This window comes from Vombatus ursinus, unplaced genomic scaffold (assembly GCF_900497805.2).
Source record: "Vombatus ursinus unplaced genomic scaffold, bare-nosed wombat genome assembly UNPS02014807.1, whole genome shotgun sequence".
NCBI lineage: Eukaryota > Metazoa > Chordata > Mammalia > Diprotodontia > Vombatidae > Vombatus > Vombatus ursinus.
This window is the reverse complement of record NW_020954585.1, coordinates 61,459,913-61,478,246: the sequence shown is the minus strand read 5'-3', so window position 1 is coordinate 61,478,246 and position 18,334 is coordinate 61,459,913. Positions and strand designations below refer to the sequence as shown.

Below are 18,334 nucleotides of genomic sequence, written 5' to 3'. Positions count from 1 at the left end.
TTTTTTTTAGGCAATTGGGGTTAAGTGACTTGCCCAAGGTCACACAGCTAGTATGTGTCAAGTGTTTGGTCTGAGGTCACATTTGAACTCAGGTCCTCCTGACTTCAGGGCCAGTACTCTATCCACTGCGCCACCTAGCGGCCCCTGTCTTTAAGGCTTTACTATCTGTGGTTCTATGATGCTTTCATTTGGGAAAATCTCTGTTAAACTACAATTATGTCTTTGTCAAGCTTTGCCCCCCAGCCACATTCCAAAGGGAAGAACAAACATGTGGCTCCCATGACTTCCATAGACAAGAAACATAGCAAGCAGGTGAGGACTGGCAAACTCTTTATTTAAGGGAAATGCAAAGGTAGTGATATCTACGGACAAAGAATACTATAATAAGATACAGCAAGATAGAGGAAAGGATATACACAATACTGTAATTTTTTTTAAACCACAAACAATAATGGCTAGTTTAGTTTTTGAGGCAGGTGACACTAAGTGCAAAAGAATATTCCCCCATAAGAAACTATGGGAGACAACCAACAATTATAGGTCTTAATGTTGCAGCATCTCAGCGCTAGGTCCTCTGCTTCATTTACCAGATGACCATGAATCATAGACCAGTTTTGCTGCAACTGTATCTTCCACCGCCATTCCTGGAACAGACAAAAATCCAAATCATCTTTGACCAATTCTGTTTCCTTGAAATAACCCAGGCCCTAATTTCTGAAGGCCAAGTGATTACGGCTGATTTCTGATATTCCTGTTCTCTAGATAAAATCAATGAGAAATGACAAGATGAAGGAAATCCCATACTGCCCTCTACTCCATAAAGCCAAGGGATCAGTCATTGACTGGGTCAAGACTGGGAAGTTCAGGAATGTCTGGCAGATACCAGGAACAAGTAGGTGAATATTTCACCTGATTATCCTGGCAAAGTCACCTTTTATTGGCCACTGGATATATTATACAGTAGGAGTTAGAGAATTTATTCCTCAATCTGCCCACATAGGAAGTGTCAGTCACCTGAAATCCAAACCATTCTTTCAGGCTTGGCTCCAACGTCACAGGCTTCCTGACCACACCAGAGAAAGTGATCTTTCTCTCCTCTGAACTCTTAAGAGTACTTAGGTCTGTGTTACTATTATGGAACATTTTACACGCTGCCTTTAAGTTATTTGAATACACGTCTTATCTCCCAAACTGGAAGAGAGGGTCCTTGACGGCAGAGACCAAGTTCCCTTATCTTTTTGTGTCTTATATTGAGTAGGTAATCAATAAATGTTTGTTTTTTTAAAGGAAGGAAGAATCCAACCAATGGAAACAAGCCCTAACCTTAAGAGCAAAGTCTCTATGTGGGGGAAAAGAACTATAGTTCAGAAGAGGACAACAGATTTCTCACTTGACTTGTTTTGACTCTTTCATGGGTCTTGCCAAGCCCTACTCCAACAAGTCACTGTGTGCATTGGAATACCATGTTTGGATTGAAGCAGCATTCATTAGCCAGATATTTATGCTGTATTTGCCTGTCTTACAACAGATACCTGTCCCCTTAAATCCTGAGTTAATTTGGCATGGGTAAAGCAGGTGGATTGGGAAAGTTATAACAACAATTATAATAATAATGGCCAGCATTTCTATAGCACTTTAATTTTTGCAAAAAAATCTTTACATTTATTATCTCACCTGATCCTCACCACAACCCTATGAGATAAATACTATAGTCATTATTATCCCCATTTTATAGATAAGGAAATTGAGGGCTTAAGAAGGTAAAGTGACTTGTCCAGGGTCGTAAGTGTCTGGAGCTGTATGCAAATCAAGTTCTCTCCTAATGCTAAGTCTAGTACTCTATCAAAAGATATTACTGATAGACACTCTGTAGGCATTTTTATCCCCATTTTATAGATGAAGAAATTGAGGGTCATAGAGATTAAGTAACTTGTTCCAAGGTCATCTAGAAAATAGGATTGCAGCCAAGATCTGAACCTAGTCCAAATCAAAGGCTGTTTCCACTAAATGACAGTAGATCAGGCCCTAAAACCTCATTGTTCACTTGGATCTGTTCCCTCCACTACTCCAAGGGTAATGTGGCCTCTCCCATAGGAAACTCCAGGATAGAACTATTATCAGGGTGGGAGGAGAAGTAGGGAAAGAAAAAAAAGGAATGATCAAAAAAGCAAGAGGAGAGACTAATTTTCACTACTTTTCCTTCATTTAAGCTCGTAGGAGTCTTCAATAAAAATAATAGCTAATATTTATGTAGCCCTTAACTATGTGTCAGGTACTATGCCAAGCACTTCATAACTATTATTTCATTTGATCCTCACAACAACACTTGCTATTATTATCCCTACTTTACAGATGAGAAAATTGAGGCACTTAACCAAGGTTAAGTGACTTCCCCAGGGTTACATAGCTAAATAAGTGTCTGAGGCTGGATGATGGATGCATGAATGCATTGTTGGCCTGTAAATTTGCCACTTACCTTAAATCCCCTTCTTAAATTAAAAGCATATGCTCTCCCGGGCCCCTCTAGTATATAAATCATACAACTGTATTACTGTTTTTATTAACAAATATCACATACATTTATTATAAATAGCTCCAGTTACCAGAGGAGTAATTTCCATTTCCACCACTGGGCAAACCACCATATTTTTTGTTTATATTTTTATTCAGGGAGTGATGACTCTTACCTAAGGATTTGAACACTGTAGTTTTCTCACGATGGGCTGGCTTTACTCCCTTCACCACTTCTCCCAGTTCTGCAAAGATCTCAGCCTATAACATAAAAACACACATTGATCAAGTTAGGTCTGCATCAGTGGGGGTGGCATGTAAACCAGCATTTGGCTGTTCCATGTCCATTGAGGAGACCGAAGGGAAAGAGTTTTCAATGTTTGACACCAAGTTAGTCTAAGCCCTCCACAGCACCTGTTTCAGCTGCCTTCATGACTGTTGGAACAAATTGTTTTCATCTGCCCATTCTGCCAGGTGAAGTCTTCACATGTTTGGGGTAGACATCCCCCTAACTCACTGCTGGTTACCCTCAATCTGGTTTAGCTCATCTGTCATGATGGTTTACCAGAGTATGGCTGCTGAGCGTGTTACAGCTCTTTGAAGCCATGGGTGAGAGGTTGGAGGAATCAAATGGACACCAAAGTGGATAAGCAGCCCTGAAAGGAGCTTGTCAAGCCCTCACACCAGAGGTGCTAGTTCTCCTGAACACCCCATACATCCTGGAGGTTGTGGACACTCTAAGCTTAACAACAAAAGAAAGAAATTTACCCCGGACAATATGACATCTCCAGACTCCTTGAGGGCTGCCTCACGGGAATCTACATACAGCACACAATTCTTCATTATTTCATCATCTAGTTCTCTCCAGTCAGGTCTACTGGCTCCAATAGCTAACAACAACAACAACAAAACAGCAAAGCAGAACCCTTGGTGAGACTCCAGCCCCAGAAACATATTAAATGTAATTTAGCAGCCCTAAGAGCACAGACGATGTAAGAAAGCAGTGATTTTCTCTCTCACTCTCTGGCTCAGGAATATGAACAAAAAAGAGTATGTTTTGGCTTGAGAAAAATTCCCTTATCAACGAATTCATTCTCTTTTCTGCTGCATCCTTTGAATTCCAGTGTAAGAATTACATCACCTCTTGCCTTTAATTAGGTTCAGCTAAGTACAGAGTACTTATCTCATCTCCAGGTAAGGGGAATATTAGGAGCCGTGGGTCAGTAAGTTCTTGTCAGCTCAGTAGTTAGGTAGTTTGTTTTTGTTTTTTGTTTTTCCCTGACTTTGGTACCGTAGTGGCTGGGGTGATATTCTATCTCCAAGTCTTGCTAATAACTGTATTTCTCTTTTATCTATCACTGGTGGAGTTTCTGCTCTGTGGCCCTCAATCTTCCCAAGGACTGAGTTTCTGTTCTGCCCCACCCTGCTAGGCCTCCCTGTGCCTGGTCTCCCCTAATGCTAAGTCATGGTTACCCTCATACCTCCCAATGTCTAGGTTTCTGCTCTGTGACCCTAGTCCTCCAAGCAACTGGGTTTGTCTCTGCCCTTTAGTGTCTCTATGACTGGGTCTCTATTATCTGCTGCCAAACCACTCAAAAAATGACTGCCCACATATCTTTTCTCTATCTGTCCTACCCTACACAGATGAACAACCCAAATCCTGAGTTAGGGTAGAACTTTAGCTCATAGTATTTGCTTATTACCTATCCTTTTGCCTTCTAAATCTTAATCTGAAGTCTATAGGTAGATTTTAGAGGGTGAGGGGGACATGAACTTGGATGGGAAAAAATACATCTTTATTTTCACTAACACATAACTAATATTTAGCCTTTCTTTCAAACATGAGTGCAGGCAACAAACATTATTCTTAGAAGGGATCCATGGACTTCACCAGACTACCAAAAGGGTGCTGTGTGTCATGGTTAAAAGATACAGTTTAACAAAAAAAGGTTAAGAATCCATGCTCTAAATTAATTTCCTGGTTTTGGACCTAGTTTTAAAAAGTCATTTCTTGGGGGCAGCTAGGTGGCACAGTGGATAGAGCTCTGGCCTTGGAGTCAGGAGGATGTGAGTTCAAATCCAATCTCAGACACATGACACTTAACTAGCTGTGTGACCCTGGGCAAGTCACTTAACCCCAATTGCCTCATGTAAAAAGAAAAAAAAAAGTCATTTCTTTATGTGCCTGAACCTAGAACAAATGATCCCTGACCTTACTCCTATGTCTAGACCCTTTGCCTTCACCTAACCTTGAAGATTTGCTTGGACTTTTATTTCAAGCCTTCTCTAGCCTAGCTTATTGCAATGTCTTAATCTTGCTGGTAGCATTCAGAGTCAGGAGTTGGCCCCTGTATGCAATGGTTAAGTTTTTGGTGCTTTGTCATTCAAACCTTAGTGACTCAACAAGCTATATGACAAGAGCATGGTACTTGTCAACCTCAACCCCTTTCATTCCTCCCCTAGTCCAAAAGGAATTCTGGATACCATTTATATCATGTTTAAAAAGCTAAGGATCTCAGCCACGTTGCTTACCATTGATATGGGCTCCTGGTTTCACCCATTCTCCAAATAAAATGGGTTTTGTTGCCATGGTGACAGTAATGATCACATCTGCACCTGTCACTGCCTCTTGGACAGATGAGCAGACTCGCACATCTCCCTTCACTGTCTGAGCAAACTTCTCAGCATTCTTCTTGGTGCGATTCCATATCCTGACCTTTAACCAGGGTGGCAAGGAGGAATTATAAACAGTCACACTTTCTGGCAATTATATAAACTCCAAGGGTGGTTAGAGAACAGTGCTTCCTGCAGAAGAGGCAGGGGACATGGTTGTCTAAATTATTCAAGTAAGGAAGAAACATCTATGAAAGGTTTACTGTATATCAAGTACCATACAAAGCAATGGGGACACAAAAAAAGGGCAAAAATAGCCCTTGCCTTCAAGAAGCTTACATTCTAAAGGGGAAGGGAAACATACAAATCAACACTAGGTGGCGCAGACCTGAGTTCAAATTTGACCTCAGACACTAACGGGGTGATCCCAGACAAGTCACTTAACCTCTGTTTGCTTCTGTTTCCTCAACTGTAAAATGGGGATATTAATAGCATTTTCTTCCCGAGGTTGCTGTGAGGATCAAATGAGATGATAATTATAAAGCACTTAAACACTGTGGGTCTGGCACAGAGTAAGTGTTGTTGTTGTTGTTGTTGTTATTATTATTATTATTATTGTTATTACATACAAGAGAATCACAGGGTGGATGAAATCACTCTGTAAGGTAAAGAGGTATTCGATAAAGAAAACAGTCTAGGGCAGAGAAATAGTATAACTCCATTAAACCTGGAGTCAAGAAGACCTGAATTCAAATCCTACCTCAGACACTTTCTAGCTATATGGCCCTGGGCAAATTATAATCTGTTTCAAACCTCATTTTTCCCTTTACATTGAAAGGGAATAATAGCATTTACCTCACAGGGTTGTGGTAAGCATCAAATGAGATAACATAAGTGCTATATAAATGCTGGGACAGCTCGGTGGCATAGTGGATAGAGTGCCAGGCCTGGAATCAGGAATACTTGAGTTCAAATCTGGCTTCAGACACTTACTAGTTGCATGACCTTGGGCAATCACTTAACCCTATTTGCCTCAGTTTCCTCATCTGCAAAATGAGCTGGAGAAGGAAATGGCAAACCACTGCAGTATCCTTGCCAAGAAAATCCCAAATAAGTCACGAAGAGTTGGACACAACTGAAAAACGACTGAACAACAAAATATAAATGCTATTACTCCTATTATTTTAAAAATGAGCATCCTTCCTGCTACATCAAAGGGATTCAAAAACTTGCCATTTCTAGTCTGTGTCACAGGATTTAGTATTGATTACAGCTTATCTTGAACTGTTCTCAAATCCTTTACTTTGCACAACTCTCACCTCCCCAGCCAGGGTAATTCTGTTGGATCACCAGCACAGGCCTAGGCACATGGGCTGGGCACTCAACAAAGGAACAGCCTGTGAAGGAGTTGTGGGGAGCGTAGAGGTCATGTAACTAGCTCATTTAGGACATAGCTAATGATGGAGTATCTTGATACCTTGTAGCACTCTCTTGTACACAGGGCCCGAATGGAATGCAGTAAAGATACAGGATAAGGTCTTTCCTGGTTCTTCCTCCCCACAGCTTCCAGTGTCTCTCCCTTCCACCTGGATATAAGTTTGTTTCTATTTTACATAATCATGTGTATGTGTACACATATACATAGTCTCTTCTGACAGAATGTAAGCCACTTGAAGTCAAGGTCTCTATCTTTTTTTTTTTTTTTGCCTTTGTTTCCCCACTGCCTATCTGGACATTGAAGTCTGACACATAGTAAATATTTGACAAATGCTTATTGATTGAGTGATAACCTAAGATAGAAGGAGGCTAGGAAGGGAACGGAAAGGGGAGCAGCAGCTCAGGAATCTAGTGGCTGAGACCTTAGGTTTGGGTGTTATCAGTGGATCACACTAGAATATATGAAATCAGAAAAATGGAACCAGTCTGTACCTCAGTGAATGCAGCAGCTATACAGGTGCCCTAAAGCATTCTTACTTTAGAGAAGGGGCTGCAGTAGGAGACTAGAGGCTTTAACCAGGGGAAGCAGCTGATGGGGTCCCATGTGGTCTAGTAGCCAAATGGATACTATACCTGGTACCCCCCAAGATTCTCAGCAATTGGATCCCCTTTCTGGTTTTCCAGTGGACCGTTGCACATAACAATAACAGGCAGGGAAGCCAAAGTCCAGAATAGATGGACACCTTACTGTGTATTATCAACATACATTTTTTAAAGACTAGTTTGCTGCCTCCATGTTTTCAGGTAGGACCCAGCAAGAAAGGACCTGAAGAAATTCAGGAGATGAACTGACCCTTTTGCCTTAAAAGAGAGAAATCAGTCACATGTAAACTGGCCCCATTTTTCTAACTCTAGACCAAAGACTCTTAACCTGGGGTTCCAGAAGCTTTTTGCCAGGCAGCTAAGTAGCATAATGGATAGTGCTGGACCTGGGAAAGGGGGGGATAATGAAGACTTGAGTTCAAAAGCAGCCTCAAACATTTACTAGCTGTGTGACCCTGAGCAAGTCACTTATCCTCTGTATGTCTCAGTTGTCTCATCTATAAAATGGGATACTTGATAAGGTTGCTGAGAGGATAAAATAAGATAAGGTTTATAATGTACTTTGCAAATCTTTTTTTTCCTTTTTTTTTTTTGACTAGGCAATGGGGTTAAGTGACTTGCCCAGGGTCACACAGCTAGGAGTTATCAAGTGTCTGAGGCCAGATTTGAACTCAGGTCCTCATGACCTCAGGGCTAGCGCTCTATCCAATGTGCCACCTAGCTGCCCCTACTTTGCAAATCTTAAAGCATCACATAAATTCTAGCTATTATTGTTACTCTTTTAAAAAATATTTTGATAATCGTATTTCAATGGTTTCCTTTGTAATCCTATATATACAGGGTGTCCCAGAGATCCATGAGACAAAAAAGGCTAAGATACACTGAAGCAGATTTCTTTCAATACTTCAAAAGATCCATGAGGAGTTCATGAGTGTGGGTATTCCCTCTGCTAAAACAGATCATAACCCTGTGGGTATGCAGTGTTTCCCAAAAATATGAAGGTAGTTTTAAGCTTTAATGACTTAAATAGCTTAAGCTTTAATAGCTTAAAACCACACTCAAGAGTTTTGGGACACCTGTACAATCTACTGATTCTAGACATTTCCATGTAATTCACTGATTTAGTTACGTTTTGAGGGCAGTGGGGAGGCAATATAGTATAGTAAAAATCACATTAGACTTGGGTCGGGAGACTGGGATTTATATCCTGTCTCAGAAATTTACTAGCTGTGTAACCAAGAACAAGTCACTTAACCTCTACCTCTCTCCAGGTTCAGTTTCCTCATCTGTAAAACAGGAGCATATTATTTGTATTTCCAATCTCCCAGTGTGGGGAGGAAAAATGCTTTGAAAATCTTAAAAGCACTATGTAAATGTGAGTGATAATTATTACTGCTACTGATAGAGGTACCTCAGTGACTCCTTTTTTTCATCTTCTTCCACCTTACCTCCTTAAAAGAGAATTGCTCTGTGAAGATTTCATAATGACTGTAGGCCTGGACACCAGCACCAAGTATGCACAAAACTTCACTTGAAGGGGGTTTCAAAAACTGTTGGAGAAAAGGGAAGAATGGCCAACAGAGAGTAAATTTCACAAAGACTACTTCTCTGTAGCATATTAGAGAGAGAAGAGCCATTCAGGCTACAAATCAGGTGGTGTGATGCCTGTGCCTCCTTGCCCCATGCACTCAAGTAATCTGGAATAAATCACTTTGTGCCTCACTTTTCCTGTGTGAATAGTGGGCATGTCTAACATCATCTCCACGCTCAAAACACATAATTTAATAAAGCCCATGACAACTTCTAAAAATCACACTGTCCCTATCACCAGGGGTGTCAATTCTTTCCTCTGCTCTCCGTTGGGCTTGTTAGAATGCCAGTCATTATGGCCTCGGAGGTCCTTTCAGCTCTTGATCTATGATCCTATTACGGCAGGATTAGGTGACTTTCTTTGATCCGATGAAAGAAAGAGGATTAGGAACGCTTCTAGGCATCCGGGTGTGTGTGTGTGGGGGGGTATATCAATATACAGAATCAAGAAATGATATGCTGTTGTCTTAGGTAGAGAACATTTGGGGTTACCTACCCCAGGTTGTTATGAACCCTAAAGGTGCCACAGAGTAAGATGGATTCTGAGCTCCCCACCATCCCTCTTCCAAAGTAAAATTGTCAAACCAAAAGGGAAGATAGGAAAAAACACTTCAAGAAATAAAAGAGAAGTTTCCTTCAGATTGAAATCTGCACTGAAAAACAGAAGTGCTATATAATGCAAAATACTACTCTTATAACAAGGTTGGTCAAGTACTAGTGCAAATATTTTAAGTCGTCTCCCATCCAAACCTTGGAAAAGTTTCAGAACAATCCCCTGTTTATTCAAAACTAAAGTGAGTTTGTAAGTAATTAATAACCAGTTCACCAAGGTAGATGCCATGGTTATCTCATTTCATATACAATTACTGTGTTCCATGAGAAAGTAATCCCTCAATTCCCTTCCCCATGGGCACAGAGCCAAATATAATTTTAAAACATTCATAAAATATCCACCTGTTTCTTTTACTCCTCCTACTGGTTTCCCAAGTTTCCTGGAGGTTTAAACCTTTTATTTCTCCTTTCTCCCACCTCTCAGTGTATTACTCCTCTTGCATGTCTCCACTGGACTTGAAAGTTCTAGTCTTCAACTCCTCTAGCAAGTAATCAAAAGTTCCTCAGTTTCTCCTTCTCTCCCTTAAAGTGACACCCTTCCTGATACCCTTTCTCTCTTGCACAGTTGACCTTTATCTCCAGTTTGGGAAATACTATTGTCTATCTTGGCTCTGATTGACCTAACATTCCACTTTTTTCTTTGCCTTTTCTTCCCTAGATGCCTTACTCAGTCTTATTCATCTTACCAAGTCTTAGGTCCTACACGTTAAATAAATCAGTGATAGAAACTGTTCTCCTGACACACACAACTTGACTACAAAACTTGTCATCAGAATTACATCTTACCTTGGTAGCAATGGCAGACACAGCAGCTGTCCTCTTTGCAGTAATTATGCTTCCATCCATGACCTTCAGGAAAAGGTTGACAAGTGGAATGAGTAGCACCCAGAGTTTAGAGATACTATGGGCATCAGAAAACAATGCCTTGCTTCCCTATACCCTAGTCAAGAGACTTCCATTCCTTAGCACCTAGCCTTTGTCGTGTAGTTCTTGAGTCATTGAACTGGGCAGGCCTTTGAGGATCCAAAACAGTCCCTTGATATTCACAAAAAGGCCTTGAGACTTTACCTGGACCTCATTTCTACTCTTCCAGGGTAAATAAAAAGAGCTAGACACCTACAATAATGTATTAATGTAAAAAAAAAAATCCCTCTTTGTTTCCATTCAATTAGACAAATAGTAAGTACCTATGATGTACAAGACACTAGGGATACAAAACTAAAAAGGAAACAGCCCCTGTCCTCAAGAAGTTTGAAACCTACTATGTAGACACAACATGAACACAGAGAAGCAAATACAAGATAATTTGAGAGGGGAAAAAAACCCTAACAAATGGGTAGGGGGATCAGTTGGCATTTGATATCTTGAAGGAAGTTGGGAATTTTAATAGTTGGGATAGGAAAGGGAATACATTCCAAGCATGCCTGTATAAGGGAGATTGTGTCTACTTGGAGAAACAGCTAATAGTCCAGTTTGACTGAATGGGAGAGTATGCAAGTGGAGTGATATAAAATAAGTCAGGATATGGAGGGGGGCCAGATTGCAGACAGCTTTAGAAGTGAAGCTGAACAATTTCTATTTTATCCCACAGGCAATGGGGAATCACTGAAGATTTCTAAGCTAGAGAACAACACTGTCAGATATTTTAAGAATTAATATTTTAAGAATATTAATTCAGTGGCTGTGTAAAGAATAGATCTGAGGAAGGAGAAACTGGATGCAGGCACATCAATCAGTTAGGAAAACCAAGAGAGGTGGTATGGGCTTGTACTAGCCAGCCTTCTGAGTGAAATGTTTGGAACAAACAAGATGTGAGACATTATGGAAGTAGAATTCAAGACACATCTATATCTACCCCAATACTCAACCTCCCATCCCCAACTTCCTCCAAGTAATAAGGGCCTAAGACAATTCAGATACCTAGAAATTTAAGGGAATGAAAAGGGCATAAATATGTAAATTGGTATTGAGGAGAATATATTTAATGAAACTCAAATATGATTTATGAAGTCATAGAAAACTGTAACAGCCAAAGCTTGAGGGGTCCCTTTTTGTGGCCTCCTTATTCCCAGATAAGACAACCTACTTGCCCAATTTGAAATGAGAGAGTATCTCCTAGAAATGTAAATTTTGGGCTCGTGAATTAGCAGGAGCCACTCATCTTAAGAGATCATCTTAGGGAAGCATCAGTCACACAGTCTCATAGGAATACAGTCTGTCTTATTAATGCAACTGTCCTTCAGTTACATCCACTGATTTACTGTTTTACATCCTTAGAAAAACAAACACACAATTATGCTTGTATTAGACAGCCACTGTAACTTACACTCAGGCATCGGCAAACACACAGTCACAACTGCATCATCAAGACACTCAGCTCAGATTTTCATTCATATCTTCTAACCTTGGATCCTAGGCCACCCAACCAAGAAGCTTCACAAAGACCTACTTATCCTACCTGCCTTTCTTTTTCAGAGGAGCACATACATACCAAGAGTAGAGAGCCATTGCTGGGCTCAAAGAGCAGCACTGTGGCCTGATGTGAGGGAAGAGTAGAGGTGGGGCTCACTCCCTCATAGAAGGTTACTAGCTTGGTGGTAAGGGCATCTTCATTAGCGCTGTAGGCTGGCATGACACCCAGGAAACTACAAGGAGATGAAGCCAGAAAGCAGTTTAGATCTGCAGAGACATTTCCAGTCCTTTTCCACTATTCCACAAGAGAACCTCTCCTCCCGTTACTTTCGGTTGACGATTCTGCTTCCCCAGGTGTCTACTCCAACGCACTTTCCTTGTTCCTTCTCGGGTACCACCTTCTATCGATTTCGTGTTGGTATCAGAAGACCCTGGTTTAAATCCCACCTCTGACACTACCTACCAGTGTGACCTCGGTCAAATCATTTAACCTACCTGGGCTTCAGTGTCCTCATCTGCAAAAAAGGACTAGATGGCCGCTGAGGTGTTCTGCTTTAGGATCTACGATCCTGTATCCTTTTCTTTTCTGCCTTTCCCTTTATTCACTTTCTTTTGGCTTCCCGCATCCTCTCTATGTCCCACTCTAGTCCCCCTACCCCCACCCCGACCCACATAGCCTTTCTTTCTCCTCATCCTTTCCCCCTCTCTCTCACCCTCGGTGTTTTGCCACAGGTACCACGGTGCGAACTGGCTGCACGACTCCTCCTTCGGAGCCGCTAGAAAAGTTGGCCAGGGCCTTCTCCAGGGGTGGTAACAGGAGGCTGGAGCTGCTCAGGTACCGCTCCACCTCCGCAGCGCTCAGGAAAGCCGGAGTCCCGCTCATGCTGCCCGTAGTCCACCGCCTGCTGTCGCCCGCCTGCTGCCTGCGGCCCCGTCGGCTGCCTACTCCCAGGACTTCTCCACACCGGCTTCCGTTGTTCAGCTACTCTGAGCAGCTGCTACTCCAACAATCTCTATATAGAGAGGCTGGCAGCCTAGCAGAGACGCCTACTGGCTACAGCCCTGCCCTGGGGGCCCTTGGAGCCGACATAACCTCCGCCCCTCCACCACCTCACCAATGAACTCTCTGGATGGGAAGTGCCGGGAGTGACTATTGATTCGTCCAGACTGGGCTTTTGACAGCTTCGGAAATAAGTTCTTTGCGTCCAAGTTTTAAACACTGTAATTATCATCAGCCATATTCTTTGAAAGGAGTATTTGCAAAGCTTTTCTGCAATCATTTCTTCCAATCTCTTATCTCCCTCCAAGTCTGGGAAAATTGAAGGGTGGGGAGGGGAGTTGGGGCAGGGGTAGGAGAGACTGAAAGATGTTGGCGATTGGTGGCCAGACTCTTTCCAGGTCTTAATTATTACCTACTGCTAAGAGAGCCCTAGATGAAAGGAGGCAGAGTGCCATTTAAAAATATTTTGTTTTCTGTTCAGTCCCCTGGGGCTCCCAGGGCCTCCCATCCAGGTCTGCCCAGATCTCGGAGCTGGGAATTGCTTTGGGTTTCAAAATTTCTCCCTGGGTGACCACCACCTTTAGCAACAAAACACTGCCCTTAATTGCACATGGCCTCTGGGCATAGATTGAAGGGGTCTGGGAATACCAAGAATCTACTCTTCAGGACAAAGACATATTTCAACACCACTTAGAATATGCTCATTTATAACTACCACCTTGACGTCTTTAATGACCTTTTTTTGGATTCTTACAGTCCGGAAGTCCCTCTCAACATTAGAATATCTTTCCTTCCATCTTATTTTCCAGAAGTGAATGAGGAGAAATTGGTTTTTCACGTAGGAACAAAAGAAAAACAGTACACAATTGATATCTATAAAGTAATAGATGACTGATTAAGGAAGTCACAAGCTTGTTCCCTAAATTCTTAACTATAGAACCAGGCAGGCATCCACTTTAAACTAAAGCAGGGTTAGTTAAGGACAAATACAATCAATTCATCAGCAAATGTTAATTGAGGGTGGGCCAGATGCCAAGGGGAGGGGAGGGTAAAGAAAATACCAAGAAGTATGAGAAATACCTCTGTTTTCAAGGAGCTCACAAGCTAGTTGAGGAGATATGACATCCACTAGAGAGATGCAAGTCAGTAAATGCTAAGTGCTAAATACACAGACTGTAAACTACTCTGAAGTTCATAGGAGGACAAAACTTTTGTAAGCTGGAGTGATCCAGAAGGCAAGATATGAGTTGGGTCTAAAAGGATGGGCAAACATTTTTTTCAAGACTCACATTTTGGGTAAAATTTTGATAAGCAGACAAAAGATGAAAGGGCCATCCAGATTTAGGAAAGCATAGAAATGGGAAAACACAACATATGTTCAAGGAACAGTGAAGAGACCACTTAGCTACAGTAGAAGGTTCATGTAAGGAAATGGGAAGGAAATAAGACACTGGAAAATTCAAATTAGACCAATGAGGGAGTTTGGTCTTTGTAGTCAGTGGAGAAATACTGATGACCTTGAGTAGGAGAATCATATGGTCTTTGATATTTTAGAAAGATTAATCTGGTGTCACTGTACAGAATGGATTGGAGGGGGGAAAACTAGAGGTAGGGAGGCCACTATATTTAAGATGATGGGGTGGGGCTGAGCCTGTGATTTCATTGGTATGGAGAACTCCCTGGATGAGGAAATTCCCTCTGTCAATTTGGGTCAACATCATCTTGCAATTTATAATTTTAGAGAGTTGCCTAGGGAACTGAGAGATTAAATGACTTGCCTAGGGTCATACAACCAGTATGTGTCAGAGGAAGGACCTGAAACCACATCTTCCTGGTTCCAAGGCCAACTAACTGTCTAACTATCCACCAGGCAATGCTGCTTCTAGTATGATAAGACTTGGAATAAAGAACTTGAGAATGAAAAGAAAGCAACAGGTTATAGGAGACCTTGCAAAGGCCACAATAGACATTGGTGATTCACTGGAAGTGGGAAGTGAGTAGTTCAATCAATTAAAAGTTACCAAACCTGAGTGACTGAGAGAATGATAATAGCATTAATAGAAAACTCTGGAACAACAAAGTAGTTTGGAACAAAGAGAAGTTCAATTTTAAACATTTTGGGCATGAGATTACAGTCAGACAGCAAAGTAAACACGTCTAATAGACTGATGGCATATTGGAATGGAGTTCAGAATAGAGGTCAGAGTAGGAAATATAGACAAAGGAGTTAAGTGCAGAGAGATGATAGTTAAAGCCATGAGAGTTGATATCTAAGGAACAACATGTAGACTGAGAAGTGGATTTGGGGTATTTTCATATTTAATAGATGGACAAAAAGCCAATAAAGGGAACTAAAAGGGAAAGTTAAAAGCAGAACAAGGAAAATGTCTCCAAAGTCAACATGGTTAGAATTTCAAGAACAAACAGTCTAAAATGCTACCTAAGTGAAAGAAAAGGAGAATATTGACTTTGGTGATTGAAGATTAACAGGAAGGAACATGTACACAGATTGCCTCTTGTTAAATTAAAAACAAAAACAAAAACAAAAACAAAACCCTGTGAACTATGGAGTTCCCCAAAAAGGGGAACTTGGAATGAGCCAGAGTTCAATCACAGTTTACAAAGATTATAAATGCATTTATTGCCTGAAAAGGAGCTTGCAAGCTGGAACAGTGAGACAATGTCCACATGTGTTCTAAGGGGAGTAGGAAACAAAGGAAGGCAGAGAATTTGGAAAAAAGTCAGGAATTGGGCAGGTCCTAGAAAGGAGAGAGGCAGGGAGTCACATTCCCAAGGGGAGGAGGAGATCCAGGAAACAGAGGGAGTGAGGAATTCCAGGTGTCAGAGCTGTGGCCTTTTTATACAGAAATCTGGAGGCATTCTTGGTGATTAGCAGTCCTGGCACTTCAAGGCTTGAGTACAAACAATAAGATAAGAGGATGTCTCCAAAAAAAAACCATAAAACAGAATGTGTCAAAGAGCCCCATAACCAACAGTTAGGGGAGTGTCTGAAGATAAGGATGTGTCTTGAAGTTCCATAAACCACCAAATATCTAAGGGGCTACTTCAAAGCTGGTATGAGCTTAAGTAGCTTCAGAGTTGCTGATTTTCTGCACATCCAGCTAGGTTTACTCTCCGTCTCTGCAAAGGATTGTTGGTATGTCAAGCAGCCCTGTATCTTAGCTAATACGGCCAGTTCTCACACTGCTCTTCTCTGTGACATGGATAACTGGGGGCCTCAAGCAAATCAAGGTAGTTAGCAAATCCATTTTTACACTCTGATAGCTTCTGCCCACATGGAAGAATTTGGGGAGCTTGCTTAAGGGAAAGTCATGAGAATGTGTAATGAGTATGAAAGAGACTGTGGAGCTCATATAGACATTTGGTAACTGGTTCCTGTCTGCTGACCATGTGGTTAGGAGAAATGGTTTTTAATTGGCTGCATTCCTGGAAGGGGGTCTTCAAAAGGCCTTAGTTGCCTAGGGCTCATTCTCTTTGGCTGTTCTTTGATTCCTTTGTTGGTGTCATCCAGTGACAGATGATGCTATAAAGGGGGGAACTTTGGTGTCCCCCCCATGGCAACATGTGGCCTGTGCAATGGGAATCTCACCATTCTTTGGCATGTGTTCTTCCATCATAGATGAAGAAGATTACTCTAGAGACTCCAGGCCCGTGAATTCAGGTCAGGAGAGTCAGTCTCTAAAACAAGGCTTAGGAAGGCTGTCTAAGATCTCTCCCAAAAGTAAGTAGCAGGACCTATTCTAAGAAAGTTACTTAAAAACACTTTCCTCCTGATTCTTTCAAGAAATATTTCATTCTTCCTGATAACCTGGAGAGTAAACCTTTCACTTTGTCTTCCAGTAGGCAAACCAGTATGCATTTTGTATATAAGTAGATTTTATTCATAGCCGACATAAGAGAATATGTCAAGCAGCCCTGTATCTTAGCTTTGTTTCCTACTCCCCTTAGAACACATGTGGACATTGTCTCACTGTTCCAGCTTGCAAGCTTTTATTGCTTGACAAGTAGCCCCTTAGATATTTGCCTATTAAGGCAGACCTTAATATCTTTTTTAAAAAGTTAGTATTTTGCATCTCATTTTTCAAATTTGTATTTGAAGTAAAACTTAGTTATTAACTAAAACAGCATTTAGTTAAAATTTGTTTCTTTAGTTTCTTTGATGTAACAACAAAAAAAAATCTGTGTATTCAATAAATATTCACCTTTAAAACATTAAAAAAAGAAAAGTTACTTAATGTACAATATGGAGATCAGTTAGTATAGAACAGCTATTTATTTTTCTCCACCACAGAAAATGCTTAAAACAGACTGAAAAAATGATCATTGAAAAATGACTCCAAAGCATGAAATAACAAATGCAGAAAAGCATAAACTTATAATCCATTACACACATTGTACTGTCCTGGAAGTAAAAACAATTTTGTGGGACTGCTGAAAATTTATTTATGACATTTTGCATCCACCTCAGCCTTGTACTATCTAAGCAATCCAAATTTCCTGGCCAGTCAGGGCCTAGCTTCTTCTCAGTCTTTTGGACAAATCCTCCTGTCTCCTCCTTTTCCCTCTAAGTATCAATGCTTTTATAACACTTCCTCCCGATGGGAAGTCAGCACCCACATAAAAATTACTAAGTGAAGATTCCAGTTCTTTCCTTGATCTTCACTCTCCTCTGGAGCTGGGATCCTCCCAAAGAAGGCGTAAACTACTGCGGGGCTTCTCAGTTCTGTTTTTCTGAATAGAGATTCAATGTTTCAAGTGTGACAAGGTCAACAATGAAGGTGGGATGTGTGTGTGTGTGTATAGTGAGGGCTTCTGCAATATTAGTGGCAGTCAGCATTATTTGCTGAGGAAGTTCTATGAAGGTGTATGGCTGTCAGGATTGTGGAAATATTTGCCTTCCTACGATGTTCTGCAAAACAGCACCAGGGTAGATTTTAAGAGCTGCAAGAAAAAATTACTGCAACAAGTTCTAGGGGGCCTACTTCCTCTCTCCCATTGGATTCTGACGGGAACAAAGACTTTCTCTCCCTGAATAGCCCTCCCTTCTTTATATTCTTTTTAAAAATAATATTTTATTGCTATCTTCCATTTTTACATCACCTTTATTTCCATGTGTATCTTTCCCCTCTTCCCCAGATATTCACTAACTTTAACAAAGAATAAGAAAGGGGGGGAGAGAAGTATTTCAGCAAAATTGACATATCAACAAAGATTGACAATATATGAAGAGCGCCACATCTGCATTCTCCAACAAAGAAAGGGTGGATTAACATTTTTTCTTCTCTTTGTTGGGGTCCTTTATATGTACCCTTTGGACCTAAAAAACCCAGGAATCTTTTCCCCCTTTCCTTAGCTCATAGATTTCCTAACCTTACCCCTGTACAGCCCCTCAGCATCCAAATTATAATCCCTGCATCTCTCTGTTAAGGTCCTTCTTCGTGGCACTGTGGAAAGCTGGACTTGGAGGTGGGAGACCTGCCATTCATCTGTCTCAGCCTTTTCTTATCTATAAAATGGGAATAGTAATGTCTATAA

At 41.2% G+C, this 18,334-nt stretch overlaps 1 protein-coding gene across 1 annotated transcript; it reads right to left on the bottom strand.

The window, feature by feature from the left end:
• Positions 1-313: 313 nt before the first annotated feature.
• LOC114052410 (ketimine reductase mu-crystallin) lies at positions 314-12,747 on the bottom strand. The gene is made up of 8 exons (XM_027875003.1): positions 12,492-12,747; positions 11,858-12,011; positions 10,153-10,215; positions 8,613-8,714; positions 5,044-5,227; positions 3,280-3,401; positions 2,688-2,772; positions 314-644 (listed from the first exon to the last, which is right to left on the bottom strand). Exons 1-8 carry the CDS (start codon positions 12,659-12,661, stop codon positions 580-582), a joined length of 945 nt encoding a protein of 314 aa, XP_027730804.1. The 5' UTR covers positions 12,662-12,747; the 3' UTR covers positions 314-579.
• Between the last annotated feature and the right edge of the window lie 5,587 nt (positions 12,748-18,334).

Coding starts and splice junctions, on each gene's coding strand:
- LOC114052410 (XM_027875003.1), bottom strand. CDS start 12,661: ATGAGCGGGACTCCGGCTTTCCTGAGCGCTGCGGAGGTGGAGCGGTAC. Junction 12,012..12,491: donor CCTGTGGCAAAACACCGAGG/GTGAGAGAGAGG, acceptor ATCTCCTTGTAG/TTTCCTGGGTGTCATGCCAG. Junction 2,773..3,279: donor GAGATGTCATATTGTCCGGG/GTAAATTTCTTT, acceptor TTTATGTTATAG/GCTGAGATCTTTGCAGAACT.